General features: G+C 34.3%; 2 protein-coding genes across 4 annotated transcripts in view; both read right to left on the bottom strand.

Moving 5' to 3' along the window:
• The window catches only part of GRID2 (glutamate ionotropic receptor delta type subunit 2), a 1,386,623-nt gene that overhangs the window by 1,085,326 nt on the left and 276,131 nt on the right, over positions 1–25,166 (bottom strand). The window lies entirely within an intron of this gene.
• LOC125964245 (pterin-4-alpha-carbinolamine dehydratase 2-like) lies at positions 16,377–16,861 on the bottom strand. Its single transcript, XM_049709195.1, has one exon. The coding sequence runs from the start codon at positions 16,748–16,750 to the stop codon at positions 16,481–16,483; it is 270 nt and encodes an 89-aa protein (XP_049565152.1). The 5' UTR covers positions 16,751–16,861; the 3' UTR covers positions 16,377–16,480.

The raw sequence follows: 25,166 nt of genomic DNA, 5'->3' as shown, positions 1-25,166 counted from the left end.
CTATTCATATAATGAAATAGCATTCAGCTATAAAAAGAAACATACTATTGATTCACTTAACATCATGGATAAATGTCAAAAACATAATGAAGCAAAGAAGCCAGATGCAAAAGAATAGATACAAAGTTCAAGAACAGACAAAACTAATCTGTGATGAAAAAAAGTAAGAGTAGTGTTTGCCTCTGTGTGAAAAATGGGGGATAGGAACCTTGACTGGAAAGGGTCACGAGAAAACTTTCTGGAGTACTAAGTATGTTATATATCCTGATATTGATACTACTTACTAGGGTGTATAGATTAATCATAATTCATTAAGCTATATACAATATTTGTGTACAATATGTAAAGTATACATCAGTAAACTACCATTAAGAAGAATCAAAAGAGACAAGGGAACCAATTCCCTACATGAACTAATATTGTCAAGAAATCACAGGAATAAAGACTCAGACGTAGAGAATGGACTTGAGGGACACGGGGAGGGGGAAGGGTAAACTGGGACGAAGTGAGAGAGTGGCATGGACTTATATATACTACCAAATGCAAAATAGCTAGCTAGTGGGAAGCAGCTACATAGCATAGGGAGATCAGCTCAGTGCTCTGTGACCACCTAGAAGGGTGGGATAGGGAGGGTGGGAGGGAGATGCAAGAGGGAGGAGATATATGTATATGTATAGCTGATTCACTTTGTTATACAGCAGAAACTAACACAACATTGTAAAGCAATCGTATTCCAGTAAAGATGTTAAAAAAAAAAAAAAGAAAATCAAACAAACACAATCTAAATCTGACCACTTTTCATCTGATGGATTTAACTATCAATATACAGGTAATACAGAAAACAGGGAAAGATGACAAACACCACCACAGTTATGCAATCAGAGTGATACATACTGTAGGCAACTGTACAGGAAAAACTATTCAGTTCCACCAGTAAATACATCCAATGGAAAATCTCTAAGAGATTTAGAATTTAAAGATTAAAGAGGTTTAAGAGACATATCAACTGATCCAAATATGGGGATTTTATATGGATCTTTATTCAAACAAATGCTTAAAACTTACATATAAAGCATTTATTTGTAAAATATAGCGCTTATGGGAAGATTAGAAGTTTAAATACTGACTGAATGTTTGATTATATTAAGAATATATTCTTTATTGTGATGTTACTGTAATTGTAATTATGTTTTAATAGAAACTATATCTTTCAGAGATATACATCAAATGTTTACATAAATATACAAACTTAAATTTCTTTAATAAAAAGTAGAGTAAGAAAGCCATCAAAATATCTGGCTTAAAGTTATTCTATAATGAGAAAAGCAAAAGGGGTAAAATAATTATGTAAACTATCCATTGCACATGAATCATAAATACCCAACTTTTCTGATATGATGGCGTATTTGACTTCTATAAATACAGAAACATTCATTTACCTTCTGATAAATTTGAGTGGGATTATTTGAAGTATAGCAATGGTAATATACTATCTTAAGGATGACCATGAAAAAAAGTGAACATGTTATTTTTCTTCTAGTACCAATAAGCATTTGAAATTTGATTTTCAAAAAAAATCAATCATAAATTGTTAAACAGGAAAAAGTCCTTTAAAGATATTGAAGGCATGTGGTAATCTGCTCGTGCATTTGTTCAAGAAACATGAGTCTAGTTCCTCAACAAACAGAAAGCTGAACAGTTACCATAAAAATGTATGACGTCTATAAAAGTTAATAGCCATAACGCCAAAAGCTGGCAAATATAAGAGCAGGATAAAAATGAAAGCTTCTCCTCCACAATTTCTATTTGCTTCATAATCCAGAAACAATTTCTTGAGGAGCTTGAGGTTTTGTTCCAAATATTTCATATTGTTTATTTTAGTGAGATTCTATTTACTTATTACTTTGGGGAACGCATACAGATATCAATTAGGAAAATTAATGTGAATGGTGTATGTGTGTATATATACATAAAATAGATATCTATATGCATGTAATAGACATATATATATATAATACACATATTTCTGTGTGCATCTTTATTTCCATTAGAACCAGGCTCTAGCAGAATTATACTATTTATTTGTTTATATGTGTAAACACGTATCCATTTAAATTATGGCTATAAAACTTACAGAAAGTCAAATCTCTTTTCAATAAAGTCAACATTGTATAAGATCAAACATCTGTGCAGGTTATTCTCAATGCCAATACTACCCTCATATATAAGCAAAACACTGTATTTTATAATATTTTTAATAGTTAGAATAATATCAACCAAGATCTAGATCTAGATTTCTGGCTCTCCCAATAACTAATATCTTTGCTTTCAATGTGAAGTAAGTTTCTTAATAAATTTGTTAGCCAGTGAACTGAATACATGTATGTGGATGTGTAGGTATATGAGCACATCACAGGTATCAAATTATGCCTAGCACCACAACTATTATAAATACCATAGTACCTGCTTTCTTTAAAGCAAGTATATATAGGTATTCATTAATATCCATATTATAATACACGAGTTTTGATAAAAATACACTGTGCCATTAAAAAAGACAATTTCTTATTACAACTATCTCATCAGATGAAGTCCTCAATTTTGTTCAAGTTTCACCCAATTTGAAATATCTTCAAATCAGGTCATTTATTATAGTTAAACTATAAAAGCTGTTTTTTTAATTTGATAATAAAAGGATTTCATATCCCTTTTATTATAACAAAAATTTCCTCTTACATAGTTTTTATATATATGACACATATATTTTTTAAAAAGTGAAATACTGAAATTAAGAGTGTCAGGTTTGTTCTCTCCACCATACCAGGCACTCCCTCATGTCTCTGATCCACCAAAGAAACCGATGGCAATAAATGGGAATAGAAGAAGGAGCACAAAATTAGTACTCAGCTGACAATTTTCCAGCTACAAAGTTTTGGACAAGTTTTTTCCTTCCTTCCCTTCCTCCCTCCCTCCCTTCTTTCTTCTTTTCTTCACTCCTTCCTTCCTTCCTTCTTCTCTAGGTACATACACTCTTTGTTTTAAAAACTGAAATAATAATTTAATAGCATTTACTACAGTCAAATTTAATAGCACTTATTACAGTGAGTTATAAATAGGAAAAGTATTACGTAATATGTAAATATTGGAGGAAAATACACTTCATTCTCATCTTTTATATTAGAATTATAAGTACGTACTTGAAAGAATCTGATAGAGGTCGTATGTCTAATTCCCTCCTTTAGCTAAAAGGAGACTAAGAGATTTACCAGTTAAATCCTAACTCTTTTTATTCTCAAAATGATACTTGTTGTGCTTCACTCCTTGACTTTCCATATTTTATTTTCAGCTGTCATTATGAGATCTCACCCCACAAAATTTAATTACCTAAACATCAGACTTTCTTTTATTACATTCTGTAATCCAAGCAGAGATCCCTTCACTTTAGGCGTATCTGGGACTTCAGCCTCTATGTAATTTTTTCCAAACTAGATCTCTAGTGTCATATATCAGTTTGGTCTCTGGGTTAACATTAATTTTTTATGCAATTGAATAGCACCGTATCACACAGTTTATTCAGTGAAACATTCCTTCCGCAGAATGTTGATAAATACATCTGAAAAAAATGGCTCAATTAAAAAAAAAATTTGGTAGCCTTGTGTTTGAAGTAAATGTTAAAAGGTTTCTTTAAAACTGGAATTTTTAGAACATTTTACAAGAAACTTTGAATCTTGTAAGGTTGCATAGGCAACAAACTATAGGCAACATTACTTTATTTGGTGTGGTACCTCCTTTATTCTTTAAACAGAGCATGTGACCCAGTGTTCTGATAGTACACTTTGGGTAACACTTTATTAAAAGGAAAACATTCTTAGAAATAGCTAATATTATTTAAGAATTAAATACAATTAATGCACTTAAATACATATATATTTCATATGTCATTTGCAGATACTAGTACAAACATCTGTGTCTAAGTGTGTTTTATATGTTGTGTCAGCAGAAGTGTTTGTTTTAGAAACCACAGGATTCAGAAAGGTCTCAAGCTTACATACACACACACATGTATTTTAATGACTACTAATTGCCAAATCCAAGCACATATAATTATTATTATGAAAACTATTATCAGACAGTGTTCCAGGTGTTTTACATATATAATTTCATTTTATATCATCTTTGTGTGATACTTGTTATCAGAGCTCTATGTGTTTATCTCCATGTTGTATAGGAGAAAACAGAACTTAATAGATATTAAATTGCTCATTCAAAAAAATCTCTCAGGTTAAAGTGGCAGAACTGAACTTAAACCTAGATCTCTATGACTTTCAGGTTTATAGCATTTCTGTCACACTATTTAAATACCCTATGGAAAAGTGATCAAAGTACCCTAAGCAAGAAATAATAAATCAATTCTATTAACTTTGTTTTTATACTAACTAAAAAAAATCTTAAATATATTATCTGAAAAGTAATAATAGCCCTAATCCATATTTTAGAGATGCTATTTTGGTTAAACAGTGGAGATGAAAATAGATTCCACTATCAAAGCACATAAAATCTTTCTAGAGAGCACCAGTTATTGACACATTTTAAAATTAAGTGATTCTTAGAAAATTAATAGGGAAGAGTTTCATTACCTTCTGGTTTACAAATTGAAAATATAATCATAAAATACTACTACTGGAGCCATAAAAAGTTAGCTGGACTAGGAAAGTGGAATAAATTATGCATAGTTATCAACTATGACTGTAAATTTTGCTTATGGTGATCTTAAATCTAACGATAAAGAAATATTTGGAAATCAGAAAATTATTTTGAAATAAATATTTTACTTATAGGAAAACGTAACAAATAAAACTAAAAATTATAAAGTATTGAAGATGTGCTATTTGTTAAGGATATTAGATGTTTCAAATGCAAATATTAAACTTCTCTGCAACCAAGAAGATGGTTTAAGAATAACAAATATCCGGGGCTTCCCTGGCGGCACAGTGGTTGAGAGTCCGCCTGCCGATGCAGGGGACACGGGTTCGTGCCCCGGTCCGGGAAGATCCCACATGCCACGGAGCGGCTGGGCCCGTGAGCCGTGGCCGCTGAGCCTGCGCGTCCGGAGCTGTGCTCCCGTGTACCACAAAAAAAAAAAAAAAAAGAATAACAAATATCCCTTTCAGATAGATTCTAAATTTCATTGTATATCTTTTATTTACTTTATAAATCCTACCTGTTTATCATTGTATTGTAAATTTCAAGCAATTTTTATTCTCTTTGACTCTTACTTCCCTATTTTTGAGCACTGTGCAATTATTTTGCTTTATGCTCTTGAATTTAGTTATCACTTATAAGACCCTTGCTATTCATTGAGAACTTAGTTAATAAAAGTATCAAAGGTGTTGCAAGAACAGCTAACATTTAATTGTTGTTAACTGCTTTACATACATTCATTATTCTATTCCCTATTACTAGTGTTAGTACCATTTTACAAATCATGGAACTGAAGTACTAGTGGTACAGTAAGCCCAAAGTTACATGGCAAGTATGCAGTAAAAAGAGTAATCAAATCCAGGCTTCATATTTCAGCTGTTCTCTGACTCTAGCTTCTACACTGAGTTAGCATGGTAAATGCTAAAATGTGAGAAACAACAGCATGTGTCCAGGCTCTACATTTTAAAGACTTATTTTAAACAAATCATCTATCTATTCCATAAACTTTCATCAAATAGAAAATAAATATGAATTCAGTCAAGCTGCAACAAATCTAAAATTGATGTAACACTGGGCATTACAATAAAATATGTGAGCTATGCATGTCAAGAGATCATAATAGAAAACAAAACTTTTGAGAATTTTCATCTATAAGCTCTGAAACACACCTTCAAATGAAAAGCAGCAATGTCGATTGTGAGTTTTCTAAATTTCCAATTTGCATTTATATGTTTCTAATAACCTCTATTCACCACATCACCTTAGCTGGAACTAATATCATGATATTACCAGATACTGGTCTCTTTAGAAAATATAGACTCTTGGTAAACTTGGAAACAACTGTAACATATACTAGGAAGGAAAATAATCTGAACTAACATCATTAAACAATTCCTCTACTAATATTAGAATAAAAGCTGGTATTTCAGCTGGAAGCGAGCTGTCAGGGCTGATTTGCCTCCCCCAAAGCAGCAAATAAGTTAAATTATCAGGGTTTTAAAGGTCTATGGGAGTTCAATGTCCTTGGTCCTTCTATCTCATTTTTCCTCAGTCACTAAAGCAATCCACTTAAATTTTCATTTATTGCAACATGACAGATTAGATGCCCAGACTGATTGTCCTACTTAAAAAATATATTAAATACTAGATAAAACATCTATTTCTTAAATCTTGAATATACTTGAGTTGGCAAGAAAGTAAGCAACACTAAGGCAAGGGACTGAAGGAGAGGATCATAGAGGTATATGAAACCAAGAAGTTGTCTTTTACCTTGGAGACGACTGCTAAGCCACTAAACTTGAGTGTTGGTTCTTGTGGACCCTTCATTGTGGAACACCAAAAGTTTGCATCTTCAGTATACAGGTGAACTAGAAATATATTTACCATCTTTCCTTCTCTAAAAATGGCTCAAAGCAGAGGAAAAGAAAAAATTTTCCTGAGAATTCAAACTCATAAGCCAGAACTCATAAAAGAGTCTAGGTTCCCTACTCTCTGGGTTCCAGAAAAAAAAATCTCAAGGTAAGAATTTAATTTAATGAGGTCAATTTTCATTAGAAATTCCAGATCGCTGACAAAAAGCAAAGCAAAGTTTTTCTCAATTTATATCTCAGGTGTCAAGGAATTTTCACAGGTAAAAGTTTAAGAAAAATAAGCAGCTAACATTAAAAAAAGAAGTATGGAAAACGTATGGAAATAAGGCACCATGAGTGACGTATGAAAATAAGGCAGTATGAGTGACAGCTAGCTGAAACAAAGATAGGAGTCATGATGTGAAAAATCCAGAAATTAAAATTATGAGAAACAGAATAGAAAAGTGATATTTATATTTTAAGAAATAAAAGGTTTGATAATATAATTAAAGACACATAGATATAAAAAAAGAATGAAAACTATTACAAATGAAAAATACAGTATTTGAAATAAAAAATTCGATAGATGGGTTGAAGAGTGGATTACCATACATAGGTAGGGAATTTGTGTTGTGGGATAATATACTATAAGGTAGAGAGATGTAAAATGTAAAAGAGAAGTTAAGAGATATGTATTGATATGATCAAGTGAGTATGTCAAAATCACACATCTAACCCAAGTTCTAGAAGCAGAAAACAGCAAGAATGGGGCACAGGTAAAATTTGAATTAATTCCCAGACATGGCAAAAAGATGCCAATCCACAGATTCAAGAAATCCAACTGAATTCATCTCCTTCCTAAAAGAAATTTACATTCTCTTAAACCCGTTATTTCCACAAAAATATCTCAACTACAAGTTATGTGGTCCCATGTAATAACATGAATATACTCACAACACAATTCCAAGAAGTTAATGAAAAATATTGTTGAGTGAGTAAAAGACCAAGTATTGTATTTCATTAAAACCAAAAATAGACTTTGTTTTCTTTTGAGCTAACAAACCATACCTTTACTTAATTTATTCTGCAGCTTATAACTTATTCCCATCGTCTTTTATTTATCTGACTGAATCTGTTAACACAGTCATAATAGGATTCTTGGATGAAAACACAATCTTTAAAGAAACAGCAGATATAAGATAAAAAACTAACTCTCCAAACGGATTCTATTTTAGATATTTGTCTATTCTCTGTTAGTGAATTCAAACATTTTGAAAACTAGTTATTTAAAAACACTATTTGAGAAAAAACTAAAGGTAATAGCTTCATATCATGTATTATTAAAAATATGGATTTGAAAATGAATATTTTATATGTAAATATATCTGAAATTCAAATAAAGATGATTTAACTTTCATGAGAACTGAAAATAAGTTGGTTATTATGATGAGGATATTTTTCAGAACATATATTTGATGATTGAGAAATTATGAAAAATTTTGGAAGTTGAGTTCATAAACTTTTCCAAATTTTCTTTACTGTGAAAAATAAAACAAAACAAAAAATCCCTAGAAGTTCTAAGAACCCAGACAGCAATAGAAGAGAAAACTTAAGCACAGTCAGGTAATACTCAAGCTTGGCTTGCTCAATTGCCATGTGTGAAGTCAAATTTGCACCTGTTGTGGGATCTGTCAGTATTGGCAGGGAACATTGGAAGCTGAGCTTCCACACTTTACAGAGCAGCATTATTATCCAATAATGCAACCTTTGACGTGTCACCATTCACAGCATGCTGAAGTCTGACGACATGTAAACCACTAGAATGTACAACCGAATAATTTACAGGATTCAATGGCCGACGTCTTTCTCTTCCCACATCCCCTACCACCAGGGACCCGGTGAAATGTATCACTGGGGGATGGGCATGTAGAGGATGAACAAAGGGTTTTGAAGTACAAAGAACCTGGAACGTTTTTTTTTTTCCCTGAATCCATGTGATTTTTAACAAATAGCATCGCTGGGTAATGACCTAAGTTATTCTGGATCAAATATCTGAGGATATTTTCCCCTGAACATCCTCTAAGTTTAAACTTGGTGATAACATACACATTTTTAGAGGCAATTACGTTCTTTTGCAAAGAAGCCAAAAAGGCTTCTACACTAATGTCACCCTGGGACAGAGGGATGAACAGAGGAGTCCTCAGAGTGCTATCTTGGAAACCTGCCACTGCGTGATGGCAGCTGGTGATTAATAATCTTTAACGAAATAGTAATTCAAGCAGGACTAAACGGCTCACAAACTCTATGGTACCAACAGTCAAAATTGGTAAAATCTAATTTTAAATAGTCCCAAAAATAAGAAATGATCCTACACTCTGTTACTTAGATAGTATAAGATACAAGAGCTATGCAAGATACTCAACATGTCCAGTCCATGATTAATCAGATGCCAATTTTTAACATCATCCTCTAATCATTAATTCAATCTTACCAACCCGTTTTTTTGAGAAACAAAAGGTGCTCATCAACTTCTCTAATACGATGTATTCATAAAGTTATTATGCAAATATAATACTGATAAACTGATGTTCACGTGGCAGAACCAGATGAAATAGGTTAAAACTGTTGTTTACTAAAGAAAATTATGGATTCTTCTACAGATTAATTGGTAGTAACATAATGTACTTGAAATTACAGAGATATTGAAGATCATTTTCAATGATTGACAATGTACTTCAAAAATGTTAGTTGTGTTGAAATTTTTGAAATGTTCTATAGTAAAAATCAGTTAAAACACTATATTTTTGTATGTTTTTTTTACAAGAATATTTTTAAATGTTTCAAGTTATTTTCTTTTCTAAAGGTATATAGTAAACTTGTACAAGATTATTTTAAAATTTCTAGTGTCTCCTCCTAATTCAATTAAAATCAAATCAAAACAAAATAAACTCACAAACTCTAAATTATTAAGAAAAAAAGCAAAAAGGCTTTCTAACACCTAAAATCCTATCTAAGAAGCTCATGGGAAATAACAAGCAAGAAGTTTTGATACTTAAGTTTGATGGAGAAATAACAAAGAAATAAAACCTCAGTGGTGAACAAACATCCCATGTCTGAGGGCAGCTGAGAACATATCTTTAGTCTGAAGGGTACACACACAAAGATGTTGCTACCTTCCTTTAGCCATAATAATTAGAAAACAAAGGCCTGAAGTCAACTCAAAGTGCTGCTGACTCAAATGTCCTGCTTACTTTCAGGCAATAAATGGAAAGTATGTTTGTGCCTGAGGATTTTCATCACTATTTCTTTTTATGTCTGAAGACTTTGGCTCACATTCCAACCAAACACAGTCGTTCAAAACAATTAAGTATTCTCACCCAAATCCCTATTTCTCTACATCACAAAATCAGCACACACTTGGCATTCCTGGCAGCTCTTGGCACTGTGACTGTGGGTCAGAACTGAGAAGCTCTGGCAATGCAATGTGGGGAAAGCTTCTTTACTGCAGCTGCCAACACTTCTGTTTGACCCAATGAATCAACTTAAATCTCTCAATCCCTCTCTCTCTGTCTCACTCTCTATCCATCTTTCTCTCAGCAAGTAATGCACGTGAATTACATTTAATTTTAGATATTGTTGTTTCTAATGAAATACAAGATCAGTGATGTTTCAGTATGGTCTGGAAAGTCTGAAAAAACAAGAAATATTTTCATTAGTGTATATTTTTTGTCTTAAGTTTTCCCTGAGATATCCCTCTGCCACTGAGATTCTTCCATCTTATTTCAAATACATGAATACACACACACACACACACACACACACACACACACCCCATATACACCCCCAACACTGCTTTGACTACTTTCATTTGCTTGTGTGTATTTCTTCCTGCAGACTGTTTCTACTTCTACCATCTTACCTTTGTAGCATCAAAAGGAGATGTCTCCATTGTACTTAAATAAAACATGGGTTTTTCAAGTGCAACAGGGCACATGTGCTAATAACCTGGAGTGTTAAGCAAATGCAGTACTTTGTGGCAGACAGGTCTTTGGGAGTTTTAAGAGTGCCCTAGGTACAATAAAGTTACAATGTTCAGCTCTGCCACAATCCTGTTATCCCTCACCTTAGAAAATATTAAAAATGCAAATTAAAAAATATTTAGTGAATGAATAAAACATAAGACTCTTTTGTCCTTTTATAATACTGTAGATGGTACTAAAAGCAGAGAGATGAGAGGTAAACTCATGTTTCTGTGTTTCAACTGACATACTGTTCATCTTTTGTGAGAGTGATCAGCTTCATGGTAATGACAATGCCAATATTCCCCTGTATCAGAAAAAGAAATTAGAAGAATGCAGTTGACTTGGCAAAATATTTAGATAATCATTTTGTTTTTCAGAGTACCTTTAGTTAGGTTTAGGACAATTTGTAGAGGTTTTGTTTGCCTTTTAATGAATATGGCTCTTATGCCCTAAACTTTAATCTGTGGAGATTCTAATGTATTGAATATGTAAATACATCAGAAATATGCTACACCAAAAATCATTATTTGCTCTCCCCAAAACGTTAAACTTGTGGATAATACAGGCTTTATCACTGATAACTGAATGATTTTCTGAGTCATAAAACTTAATCTCTCTTATTTTCTCTCTACCATATCATAAATAATAGTTGGCTCAAGATAGTGGAAAAGAGAAGAGAGACAGAAGTTACAAAAATAAACCAGACAGAATTTAGAAATTCGCTACATGCAGTTTAGCATAAAATTTGCTGGTAACTAATATAAAATGAAAAATTGTTTCCTCCTTCCTCCTTCCCATCTTTTTCTGTGATTTTTTCTTTTTTTTTTGCTGTTTCTCCCAGGAGTTCTAACATGTACCAATTGCCACTTTAAAGGTAGTCCAATTTTACGAATTTCAGTTGTTTTTACAAAACTCCTAAAAGGAGAGCTTTAGTGTTTCACCTCTCATCAATTATGGTGTCCTCAGCCACTCTTTATCTTTCCTATTGTATCTTGGCAGTACATAGTTTTACTTTGCTATAGATACTAGGGGATGAATTATCCTGAATTCTGAAATCACTCTGCCATTCAGGAACAGTGTGAAACTGTTAATTAACCAAATCTACTTAGCAGGTGTATCAATTATTTTCAATGTATAAGTTGCAGTGACAGTCTTTGAATTTCTAAGGGAAGAAAAGGTTAGGTAAGGAACCAAAATACAAAATTAGAAACTGTTTCAATGGAAAAATAAATAAAATAAACCAGCAAACTGATTCTTTAAGAAATATGGAGGAAAAGTATTCTCTGGTTGTATGTGATAATAGTCTAATTCCAATAACAACTAATTGTACTAGCAAGGATGTTGAAAGATGGAAATTTTAAGGCTAAGTTTAGATTTTAAAGTACACAATTTTCAAACTTGAATGACCTTTTCAACAGTGAACCCATGGAAAGTATTTGAAATTCTGAACATCAAGGAAGTAAATCTTAGATAGAACAAAGCATTCGTTATTTCTAATGATATTAAAATCTGGTTACTCTTCAGTCTTTAAAATGTCAAAACATATTATTTGTGGATGATCAGAGCAATATAAAGTGTTTCCTTGGGCAGAAAATAATTAAACACAAAATCAAGCATATCTAATGTCCTTGAAAAGTTACCAAAACATTCACTTAGAAAAGTGGTTTTGTAACATTCTCTCTTGAAATTAAATGAAATCCACATATACCAATTTAGGCAACAGATCTTTGGATCTGAAATCAGATTTGACACTCAAAATCTATTCATTATTTATCGTATCATGTGGAAGTGAATAAAGGTAAACAGACATCAAAGTAAAGTTACTAAATGTTGAAAAAATATTTACAGTCACAGCTCAAATGAAATAAAACCTCTACTTAAAATCTGAAACACTTAATTACAAATGATACTTCTGTCTCACAATCACAGAATTTCTGATCAGAAAAATAATTCAAAATAATTAAAGCTCAATACCTTATTTATAGGTGAAACAACTCAATTCTAATAAAGTGCTTCCTCTTTTCCTGACAGAACAATTCTAGCACTCAGTAAACAAACACTAAATCCTGGGCCTTTGCACTGTACCACATTCTAAATTAAACTTTAACCCCAAGCATCCCAACTTTGAGTTACTTTCTACCCTTCCCTCTGGCAGTACATTGACTCTGTTCTGAGTGCCTTACTCATTTGAAATATTGCTTTATTATCTAGAACACTATCTAGAGCCTTTATCCAGATACTTCAAATCCTGGGGACTTTAGAGAACATTACAGAACACATTACTTAAGAGAGACAGAACAAGAGACAGGGAAAAGAGTAAAAGAGATAGAAAAAAGATCCCTTTTTGTTTATCCTATTATTATTCACAATATAAAAGAGAGAAGTATCTCCTTCATGGAATATGATATCTCCTTCAGACATGAGCTTTGCAACTTAGTTCACAATTACAATGCACTAAATACCTTAATTTCCCACATCGATGTTGTCTCCAAATGAATTATAGTTAAAACAGTCTAATTTAGTAAACTTGTACAGTATAACTTACTAATTTTTCCAGCCTCTGTAATGTATTTTCTTCCCACCTCACTCTTTTATCAATGCTTAATTCCATCAGAATAAAATACCTCAGTAGAGGAAACTGCCCAACTATTTTTTTTTTTTTTTTTGCGGTACACGGGCCTCTCACTGTTGCGGCCCCTCCCGCTGCGGAGCACAGGCTCCGGACGCGCAGGCTCAGCGGCCATGGCTCACGGGCCCAGCCACTCCGCGGCACGCGGGATCCTCCCGGACCCGGGCACGAACCCGTGTCCCCTGCATCAGCAGGCGGACTCTCAACCACTGCGCCACCAGGGAAGCCCTGTCCAACTATTAATGTAACAAATTACCTACTTTTTGTTAAGAATAAAAATAAGACACAACCCCTGCTCGAAAGAAGTTCAGGGTTCAGTAGGTTAGAAGAAAAGAACTGATTACAATCAGGGTGATAGATCCAGCATTAGCACAGGATGCTGTGGAAGAACCAAAGAGAAGAATCCATAGGAAAACACACCAGGTTAAGGAAAGCTTTGGTATTATAGGAAAGGTTTCCTCAAGAAAATGGCATGTGAGCAATTATTAAAAAGCGAGAAAGTTTTGGTGGGGCAGAAAAAGAGGGAAAATTGTTCTCACAGAGAGAACAAGAAGTCTACTTGTAAGCGGAAAAAACATGGAGCTATAAGATGATGATTCTAGGAAATCTAAGTAATTCATGATACGCGCAACACAGAATGCATACAGAAATGGGAAGAAACATAAAGATGGAAATATATGATATGCAGACATCAGGGTAGCCATTTTTAAAGATTTCTGTTCACTCTAAACACATATAAACGGAGAAGTAGAAAATGGCCAAATACTATTTAACTGATTTCCTTATAGCCTATTCTGTAAAATGACAGATGTCTAGACTCAAGATTTCATGATGTGAACTTGGACAATATTAGAAGTTTGGAAATGTTTTACACCACCAACTAAACACCACTGTACCACTGTGTTGTAATCAGCTGAGCTCAGGAATAATTTTTAACACCACTTTTCAAATGGTTTCCTACAAGCATTACATTCAAATTTAGGAAATGCTGAAGGAAGAATGGTATAATTACTTTCATTGTGCTATTGTGAATAAACACCTACACTCTTATTATTCAACCTCAAATGTTCTTCCAACTAAAGAAGAAAAAAAAACAGAAAATGCATTTTTAAAATATGTCCTTCGGTATTTTAGTGATATAATACTCAGTTATTAGAATTTTAAAAAACTAATTTTTATACATCTAGAACACATTTCCCCAAATACACACTACTAGGCTTATATTCTTTTCTATTCATCACCTTCTTTATACATCACTATAAACCTGTAACAGGCTTTCTGGCTACCTGAGAAGAAATTGTGCCTTACAGCAAGTGGCAAATTACATCCAAGTCCATTCCCACCTCTTTTCCCTTCACTTTCCACACCTTTCTGCAAATCCCAGTGCTTAATTAAATACTTAGGGGTGTTACATGTGAAACATTTTGAACTTGTTCAGTGGTGATGATTTACAGCAATATACAAGAAGACAGATGTACTGAGAAGGTTTGAAATGGTCCTATGTGTTATACATACTAAGATGGAGCACCTGACACTACAGTAATACTTATTAACATCCTAGATCTTACTAACATCCTTAGACCTTATCAAGATCCCCAGACTCTGAAGCCTATAAATGTTGCATATCTGAGGATACAGGACTGTCCTTTTTATTAGCAACCTAAGAGAAAACACAAATTCAATGGGTTGATAAAGTACATGTTAAAAACAACAAATAATCTTTTCTACTGTTTGATTTCACACAGATCAACATGTACAAAGGTACTGCTGGATTTGTACTATCCCATTTTTTTTTGTATAATTTCCTCAGTACTAAATATTTGGTAAGCCCTAGGATTATGATAAACATTCAAGAAATACCAATTGGTATTTCTGACTAACTGTGAAAGGACTGACACTAGGAGTTTATTGCATTTACCTCTTCAGTAACCTCCTCCCACCCCAAAATTAATGGCATAAGAATAAAGAAAACTGTAACAAATAAGTATGAAAAGATGATTTAGAAGATAAAACAAGGTTTAAAGTGATCTGGGAAGACATATGCCATATATCTTTTTTGATCCTTGATAATCACTCATGTCTCTTCAAATCTCTCATTTTTAAAGTATGTTTGCCTCCTTCTGACTGATTCCACAGAATTTCTTCTGATCTGTACTCTAGTTAGTAAGTTTCTCTTCAGCTGTGCTTATTCTGCTAACTTTCCAATGAAATTTTATCTCAATCATTATATTTCATATTTCTAGAAGTTCTCTTTGTTTTTTGTTTTCTGCTTTTCTTTTTTCTGAATTCTGCCTGGTAATCTCTGAGGGTCTTATGCTTTTACTAGTTATTTTGATTCTGTGTCTTATTTATTTAAACATATTCATTATATTTATTTTATATATATATATATTTTTTTTTTGCGGTACGCGGGCCTCTCACTGTTGTGGCCTCTCCCGTTGCAGAGCACAGGCTCCGGACGCGCAGGCTCAGCGGCCATGGCTCACGGCATGTGGGATCTTCCCGGACCGGGGCATGAACCCGTGTCCCCTGCATCGGCAGGCAGACTCTCAACCACTGCGCCACCAGGGAAGCCCTATTTTATATTTTGCTTTGTAATTTTTTTAGTCTGGTATTTTCATCGTAAGCATCTATGCTACAGACATCATTCCCTCAAGCATTTTCACCACAAACACTTTTGCTACATAACTTATTGGCCATAAGGCAATTTTGCTGCAAAAAATAAAATAACAAAAAATAAAAGAGGAATATAAAAAATGACATAATGAAACATAAGAAATGAAGAACAAATTCAAAATGACTTTATTGAGAAATACAAAATATTTGAATATCTTTAAAATGTGTGTAGATTCATGGCAATACTGTGCAAGTAACTGATTTTATTTTGTAGGTTGACCTAAGCACTTGTCTTCAATGTCTTTCATTCATAGTGTTTTATACACTGTTTTTCCTTTTTGATTCATTTCTTTGTTTGGCATTGTAATTTTTCTTTTTCACTGAAATTTCTTCCTTCATTAAAAGAGGTATCAGTTCCCAAATACTAAGATGCATATTTGTAACTGAGGTTTTTTTTTTCAAGTTTAAATCATTCTTGTTTAAGCACTGATTTTACAAAACGTGATTGTTCAAAAGGTGAACTAAATTTACAGCTTAATTTGTTCATGTATTGATAAACTGCCTTCAAAATACATTGGAGATAGATGTGCGTATAAGATTTCACTTGCGTTTTGGAAGAAATCACACAGAAGCTTCTGCTTTTTCAATACACTTGGCCAGTTTCACATTCTTTTGGTCAGCACTCCACAGTCATGCGATGTTAGAGTTATCTGGACGTTGCTGTACCCATTGAACCACTCCAGGTGATGATTCATCTTCTCTGCTTGCAGGGCAACTCCGGACATAAGGCCAAATGCCTGATTAAAATTTTTGAAAGAGAATTCTTTGTAGATGGAATCTCTCTCACTTAATTCCAGCCATCCTGCTGCTTTCAGGTCAAGCACAACTCGGTTCCTCTCCTCTGCGGTCCACCAGTGAGCACCTGCTGACATGGCCGCGAGGCATGGCTCCTGCCCCACCGCGTCCGGAACCAGCGCTGTGCCGCCCTCGGCCCCAGCAGCGCTGCCGCCAAGATCTCTGGCTGAGAGCTGCCCGGTGTGCTACCTGCCCACCGCCCGGCCTGGCGCCAGGGGCCAAGCGGGTGTAACTGAGTTTTGTATTGTGTTGTTTGTTCTTGGCATATTGTCACATGCCCATTGAGAACTGACTCCCAAACCAGCATGGGCCCAAACCTTTCCACACACGTGCCAAAACCATCAAAAGCAAATCTCCAGGCCAGTCAGGATCTGATGGAAGATGCCCCCAGGCCTAGTGACATCTTGAGAACTCATGAACTATAGTCATTTGTCAAATGCCTTAGTTCCTTGACTCAACTGAATTTCTTATTTTCTTAAAAACTCACCTATGCATTCAAGTGATAGGTTTTTTGTTTGTTTGATTTTAATTTTATGCAATATTTTTAGGTGTTTTTATGCAAATGAAATCTAGGATATCTAGACTTCCATGTGTGCAAAAGTCAGATTTCTAAACATAATTGTACAAAATAGACTTTAAAAAACACAAATGAAAAATAAAAAGTAAATAGAATGAAAGATTAAAATGGAAAAGTCTTCAAGTATATAACAGTTTTTTTAGGTATTAAGATTACCAATGATGTGTTTTATTCCTGATTATTTTATATTTTACAAAAGGTTCTCTAATAAATATAAATTACACTGGAAAAGAAAACTGCTTTGTGCCAGGCATCGTTATAAATGCTTTACATTTACTACCTCACTTAATCCTCACAATAGAACTTGGAGTTAAGTAATATTATTATTTCCATTTCACCAATGAGAAATTCAGAGACAAAAAATTCTGTGAAGTTTATAAAGTTAGTAAGTGTTGGGTTTTTTCTAACACAAGTTTTCTTCCCATAAAGGCTGCTTCTTAAACACTGTGTATTATTATCTCTCAGTATGTACTGAAACATTGTTTCTTCATTCCAACTTAAACACCTTCTCACTTCGGGGCAATAATAGTCTGAAGATCCCCATTCTAGTCCCTGGTTAGGCCTCTAGTTACCTACATGATTTCAGTACACTTATTCTTCTAGACTTAATTTTCTTAAAGTGTGAAACTAGTCATTTAAATGAGATAATCTCTGAGGACCCTCCAGTCTAAGATTTTGTGATAGCACAGTCTTATCAGACAATTATTTCTAAGGTATCATGAAATTAAAAATTTACCATTTAATTGAAAGATTAATAGGGAATAAAAAGGGCTCATCTCCTCTGGGTAAATAACAAGGATCATGATTTCTGGATCCTATAATAAAAGTATGTTTAGTTTTGTGAAAAACTGCCCAACTTGTCTCCCTAAGCAGCTGTACCATTTTGCATTCCAACCAGTAATGAATGAGAGGCTCCACACTCTCCCTAGCATGTGGTTTGTCAGTGTTCCAGATTCTGGCCATTCTAATAGGCCTGTAGTGGTATCTCACTGTGGGTTTAATTTGCATTTCCTTGATGGCACATGATGTGGAGCTGATGCTTATTTTTCATCATATATCTTTGGAGAGATGTCAGTTAAGGCCTTCAATTAAGTTCCATTTCTTGATGGGGTTGTTTTCTTATTGCTGAGTTTGTTAAATTTGGATAATAGTCCTTCATCAGATATATTGCAAATATTTTCTCCCAGTCTGTGTCTTGTCTTTTCATTCTCTTGAGTATTGAGATATTTTCATCTTTTTTATACTTCTTATGTCGAAAACACAGAAATGAGTCACAATGTCCTGTATTTTGTTGTTTTTTTTTAAATAGATCTTTACTGGAGTATAATTGCTTCACAATATTGTGTTAGTTTCCATTGTACAACAAAGTGAATCAGCCACATGCATACATATATTCACATATCCCCTCCCTCTTGAGCCTCCCACCCATCCTCCCTATCCTACCCCTCTAGGTCATCGCAAAGCAACAAGCTGATCTCCCTGTGCTATGCTGCTGCTTCCCATTAGCTAACTATTTTACATTTGGTAGTGTATATATGTCCATGGCACTCTCTCACTTCACCCCAGCTTCCCCCTCCCCCGCCCTATGTCCTCAAGTGCATTCTCTGTGTCTATGTCTTTATTCCTGCCCTACCACTAGGTTCAGCAGCACCTTTTTTATTTTTTTAGATTCCATATATATGCATTAGCATATGGTATTTGTTTTTCTCTTTCTGACTTACTTCACTCTGTATGACAGACTCTAGGTCCATCCACCTCACTACAAATAACTCAATTTTGTTTCTTTTTATGGCTGAGTAATATTCCATTGTTTATATGTGCCACATCTTCTTTATCCCTTCATCTGTCGATGGACATTTAGGTTGCTTCCATGTCCTAGCTATTGTAAATAGTGCTGCAATGAACACTCTGGTACATGTCTCTTTTTGAATTATGGTTTTTTCAGGATATATGCCCAGTAGTGGGATTGCTGAGTCATATGGCAGTTCTAATTTTAGTTTTTTAAGGAAACTCTATACTGTTCTCCATAGTGGTTGTATCAATTTATATTCCCACCAACAGTGCAGGAGGGTTCCCTTTTCACCACAACCTTTCCAGCATTTATTGTTTCTAGATTTTTTGATAAGGGCCATTCTGACTGGTGTGAGGTGATACCTTATTGTAGCTTTGATTTGCATTTCTTTAATATTAGTGATGTTGCACATCTTTTCATGTGCCTCTTGGCCATCTGTATGTCTTCTTTGGTGAAATGTTTATTTAGGTCTTCTGCCCATTTTTTAATTGGATTGTTTGGTTTTTTTGATATTGAGCTCCATGAGCTGTTTGTATATTTTGGAAATTAATCCTTTGTCCATTGTTTCATTTCCAAATATTTTCTCCCATTCTGAGGGTTGTCCTTTCGTCTTGTTTATGGTTTCCTTTGTTGTGTAAAAGCTTTTAAGTTTCATTAGGTCCCATTTGTTTATTTCTGTTTTTATTTTCATTACTCTAGGAGGTGGGTCAAAAAAGATCTTGCTGTGGTTTATGTCAAAGAATGTTTCTCCTATGTTTTCCTCTAAGAGTTTTACAGTGTCTGGTCTTACATTTAGGTCTTTAATCCATTTGGAGTTTATTTTTGCGTATGGTGTTAGGGAATGTTCTAATTTCATCCTTTTACATGTAGCTGTCTAGTTCTCCCAGCACCACTTATTGAAGAGGCTGTCTTTTCCCCATTGTATGTTCTTGTCTCCTTTGTCGTAAATTATGTGACCATATGTGCATGGGTTTATCTCTAGGCTTTCTATCCTTTACCATTGATCTGTATTTCTGTTTTTGTGCCAGTGCCATACTGTCTTGATTACTATAGCTTTGCAGCATAGTTTGAAGTCAGGGAGAGCTTGATTCCTCCAGCTCCATTTTTCTTTCTCAAGATTGCTTTGGCTATTCTGAGTCTCTTCTGTTTCCATATGAATTGTAAAATTTTTTCTTTTAATCCTGTGAAGAATAACACTGGTAGTTTTATAGGGATTGCACTGAATCTGTAGATTGCTTTGGGTAGTATAGTCATTTTCACAATATTGATTCTTCCAATCCAAGAACATGGTATATTTCTCCATCTGTTTATGTGATCTTTGATTTCTTTCATCAGTGTTTTATAGTTTTCTGAGTATAAGTCTTTCACCTCCTTAGGTAGGTTTATTCCTAGCTGTTTTACTCTTTTTTGTTGCAATGGTGAATGGGACTGTTTCCTTAATTTCTCTTTCTGATTATTTGCTGTTAGTATATAAGAATGCCAGAGATTTCCTAGCATTAATTTTGTAACCTCCAACCTTACCAAATTCACTGATTAGTTCTAGTAGTTTTCTGGTGGCATCTTTAGGATTTTCTACGTATAGTATCATGTTATCTGCAAACAGTGGCAATTTTACTTCTTCTTTTCCAATTTGTATTCCTTTTATTTCTCGTTCTTCTCTGACTGCCGTGCCTAGGACTTCCACGACTATGTTGAATAAGAATAAGAGTGGCGAGAGCAGGGCTTCCCTGGTGGCGCAGTGGTTGAGAGTCCGCCTGCCGATGCAGGGGACACGGGTTCGTGCCCTGGTCTGGGAAGATCCCACATACCACGGAGCGGCTGGGCCCATGAGCCATGGCCGCTGAGCCTGCGCATCCGGAGCCTGTGCTCTGCAACGGGAGAGGCCACAACAGTGAGAGGCCCGCGTACCGCAAAAAAAAAAAAAAAAAGAGTGGCGAGAGTGGACATCCTTGTCTTGTTCCTATCTTAGTGGAAATGCTTTCAGTTTTTCAACATTGAGTACGATGTTTGCTCTGTGTTTGTCATATATGGCCTTTATTCTGTTGAGATAGGTTCCTTCTATGCCCATTTTCTGGAGAGTTTTTTTTTTATTGTTGTTGTTGTTGTTGTACGCGGGCCTCTCACTGCTGTGGCCTCTCCCGTTGTGGAGCACAGGCTCCGGATGCGCAGGCTCAGCGGCCATGGCTCACGGGCCTAGCTGCTCCACGGCATGTGGGATCTTCCTGGACCAGGGCATGAACCCGTGTCCCCTGCATCGGCAGGCAGACTCTCAACCACTGCACCACCAGGGAAGCCCCCTCGGGAGAGTTTTAAACTCTCAAAATTACTAAGAGACACTGAAAGGAAAGTTTAAATGAGTTATTGTCTCATTTACTTTCCAATGGCTGACCTAGACCTGAAAAATAAATTCTTAAAATATTTTGGCAAAAAATGCAATATGAGATTTCCATTTAGAAATATTTGGTTGAAGCCAGGGAAGGTCATTTATAGCATGTTGTTATGATTGGGACTCTGCAGTCAGATTGCCTGAGTTCAAATCCTATTTTATACTTAATATTGTATAGATTTTGCTACTTTATTCTGCTTCGGTGTGCATTATGTTTCCTGTGTTAAGTTTGGATAATTCTATTCCTACGTCATAGCACTGTCAGGATTAAATGAGTTAATACGTATATGAAGAATGTCAATTAAGACCTGGTATATAATAAGGCTTTATTTACGTAATGTTAGTTAATGTGGTGATTCTGCTGATTTGCTGATGTTGCTGCTACCATACAGAATTAAGGAGAAAAGAAAATTTATCTAAAATATATTCTGAAGTTCAGAATACCACAGTCAGTGCTGCTTCATGTAGAAAAATCCAGGAAGCAGCTTTACTAGATATGTGTTCCATGTGTGTACATGTGTGTGTTGAGAGAAGGGGTTATAGACTGACCCAATCTCTGGTCATTAAAGTCAATTTAAAAGCAATCTAGGTATCAATACACCTTGAAAAACCTAATACAGTCAGGTGAATATTAATTTGCTTCTCTAGAGACAGTAAGCCTCTCTTTAGGAGAAACTCTAAACCTCTGAAACACTGCTCTGTTAACTACTAGAGAAAAAAAAACTGACAATTTATTATTACTTTATGGTCATTTGTACATGGGTTCATTTATTTTCTGTAGTTCAAGTCAGAAATATGATGAATACGAATTTGTTTCTATATAGAGGGTAAGCCTCTCTTTAGCCGAAGTGTTAAAGCTCTAAAACTACCTTGTTAACTATGAGGTAAAAAGCTTACTATTATTACTTTATGGTCATTTGTACATGGGTTCATTTCTTTTCAGTAGTTCAAGTCAGAATTATGACGATGAATGATGATCTTTCATAGCTATTGGTTTCTATTATACACCATTTCCTTTTATGATTTTTTTTCTAATTTTTATAAAAAGCTTCCTCTTACATACTACACTTTAAATGGCCATGTCTATTATTACCCTATTAATTTTAAAGATGGGGAGATTGAGGCTTATACAGAGAGTTACCATCTATAGGTTCAGGGCTAGTAAAGAATGTGACTTAACTAGGATTTGATCTCACTGTTCCTGACCAGCCTTAAGAGTTGGAGCTGAGCCCGTGTCTTTGTAGAATCTGAGAAATTTTAATATATGAGCCATAATATTAATTTTAATTAAATGTACTAAATCTGGGACTTTGTCATAGATGTATATGGCTCAAGAATAACTTGTTTTCCAAATGCTAGCCACAAATTTATGCCATACCATGTGGCTCTCTTTTTTAATAAGATGGTGAAATTCCATATATAGTGGAATTTTGTGGGGTCTTTAGGTCTAAACAAATAAAAGATAATAAAAATGGGAAGGTTATATAATTCTGAGCAAACCTTTCTTTATAAAATATTTATTCTCCCTTATCCTTTTATACAGTTTGTTTTGAAACAATTGGCAAAAATTATAATCTTCAAGTTTATGGTATAAAATTTCAGTTATGTTCATAGATAAAGTATTTTTGAATAATGCATTCATGGAAGATATTGAGTTCCAACTCAATGGTGCCACCTTTTACACAAACAGAAGGAATATGACTATGTGGGTGTTAGTGGTGCCACAGCGTTTACTATGCTAATTACTCCAGGAAAATCATAGCAGAAGGAAAAAAATCTTGCTTACATGAACAGAATTAAGTTCTTCTTCAAACTATTTTGGTATGAACACATGCCACTACCATCACTGACTACTAAAATACACATATATCTTATTCCACTGGAATAAAATCTCCTCAGAGCAAGGATGATCATAGATAGAGATCTTTCTATTTCCAGGACTTAGCTCCATGTTTACATATAGTTTTCTTAATTTAATAACTAAGTCAATAATATAGCTATGTTTCATATAAGCTGGAGGAGTCTCTTTCACTACCCAGGCGAGAGAAGATAAAAATCTATTTTTTCTTGAGTGCCTGTTTATTCTTGTGATGTATAGTTCACATTGAGTATAAGCTGGACATATATATATATATATATATATGATGTATTTACATTCAGATGCAATTACAGTACATTCTAATCATATAAAGAAAATAAGGTATTTTACTCAACATAATAACAGTTAAACATACTGCTTCAATGTATATAAACTAATGCATGTTCACTAAATTGAAGTTTTTATAAAAACTTGTAACTTTTCTTTAAACAATCAGCCTAAAATCTTCAGAACTGTATTAACTTCTCACAGATCACTTTAGAGCTTATTTAAATATTAACCTAGACAACAAATTTTTCATCTTCAAAAGCTTCCTAATGGTGCTGAACTTTATATATTCAAACTAACAAAATATTTTTGGAAAAACCAGAAACTTCAGGTCCGGGCTAGCATGGGCCTGCATGCTGCTGATTATTGTGGATTTAAAAATAAATGCCATCATTTAATAGATCATGTAGACTTTCCAATCCATCACTTACTGGAATCTCACAATACATCTGTGAAGTCATCTAGATATTATTTATCCCCATTTTACAATTCAGGAATATTTACTCATAGAAACTGCTTAAGAGTCAGAGTCAGAAACAAAACTCATGCTTTAGACTCCAGATTGGACTCACTTTCCACTATACCACTTTAAATAATTAGGGAAATCTTCTCTTTTAAAAGAGATTGGTGTTCACTGTGAACAAATAAACTCTGGAAAATCCCAAGGGAAAAACAGAATTACAGCAAAATTCTAAACTCTTGACTTCTATTCCCTTTCTTACCACTCTCTTTTACAGAAACATCAGATCTCCTCAAATATTCACATGTGGACTGAACAGAAACAAGGAGAATATGGAAAATACATCCATTCCAAGAGAAATTATTTCCCCTTTCTAATGGCTCATTCACTCACAAGATTTCTTATAATTTTAAGCAATTTCTGAAGATAATCCCTAACCATAAATATAGATAAAATAATATTTATACCTAAAATGGTGACCTTCATTATGCTGACAGATTCTGAATATTGCTGGAGAATATTATGAAGGGTGGTCTTACATAATCTCTTACAGATTCTTGCTATGAAATCTCGGTTTGATTCTTACTATGACTCAGAAGTATTTTCAACCATCCCTAATTGGCATTCCCCAGCAGCATTTCCAAACTTTTTCCACTCTCTACTTTACTTCCCCAATGTTCCACTGCCTTAAGTATTACTGAGATGATTATAACCACTTCCCGTGAATTTCCTCAACTTTCCTTCTCCGTATCAATAAAATGATTGTTTCCTTAGGTCAAAGTTCAAGATTTACCAAATCTTTCTTTTTAACACCTTACTAAGGCAAATTGCTTTTATAAATTTCTGTCCCACCCCCTTGAGATTTTTTTCTACTCAATTCAAAAATACCCCCATGTGTTCACGTTCAATGTTTCACTGAATTCTAGCTATTCATATACATATAACTTCACCATCAAACACTGAATAAAGACTCTACTGGCGTTGTTCACTCCTTCCCATCCACTTGCTCCTTACTGCTTGTGCCGGTCTTCCATTAATACCACAAACACTATAAAGAAACTTCTCTGTATAATTTAATCATGGGTTCTTCATCTCTAGAATCCATGGACTTGGTACAGCCCATATCCAAACA

This window comes from Orcinus orca, chromosome 4 (assembly GCF_937001465.1).
Source record: "Orcinus orca chromosome 4, mOrcOrc1.1, whole genome shotgun sequence".
Taxonomy (NCBI): Eukaryota; Metazoa; Chordata; class Mammalia; order Artiodactyla; family Delphinidae; genus Orcinus; species Orcinus orca.
Note: the sequence above shows the minus strand (reverse complement) of the source record. Positions and strands in the feature narration are given on the sequence as shown.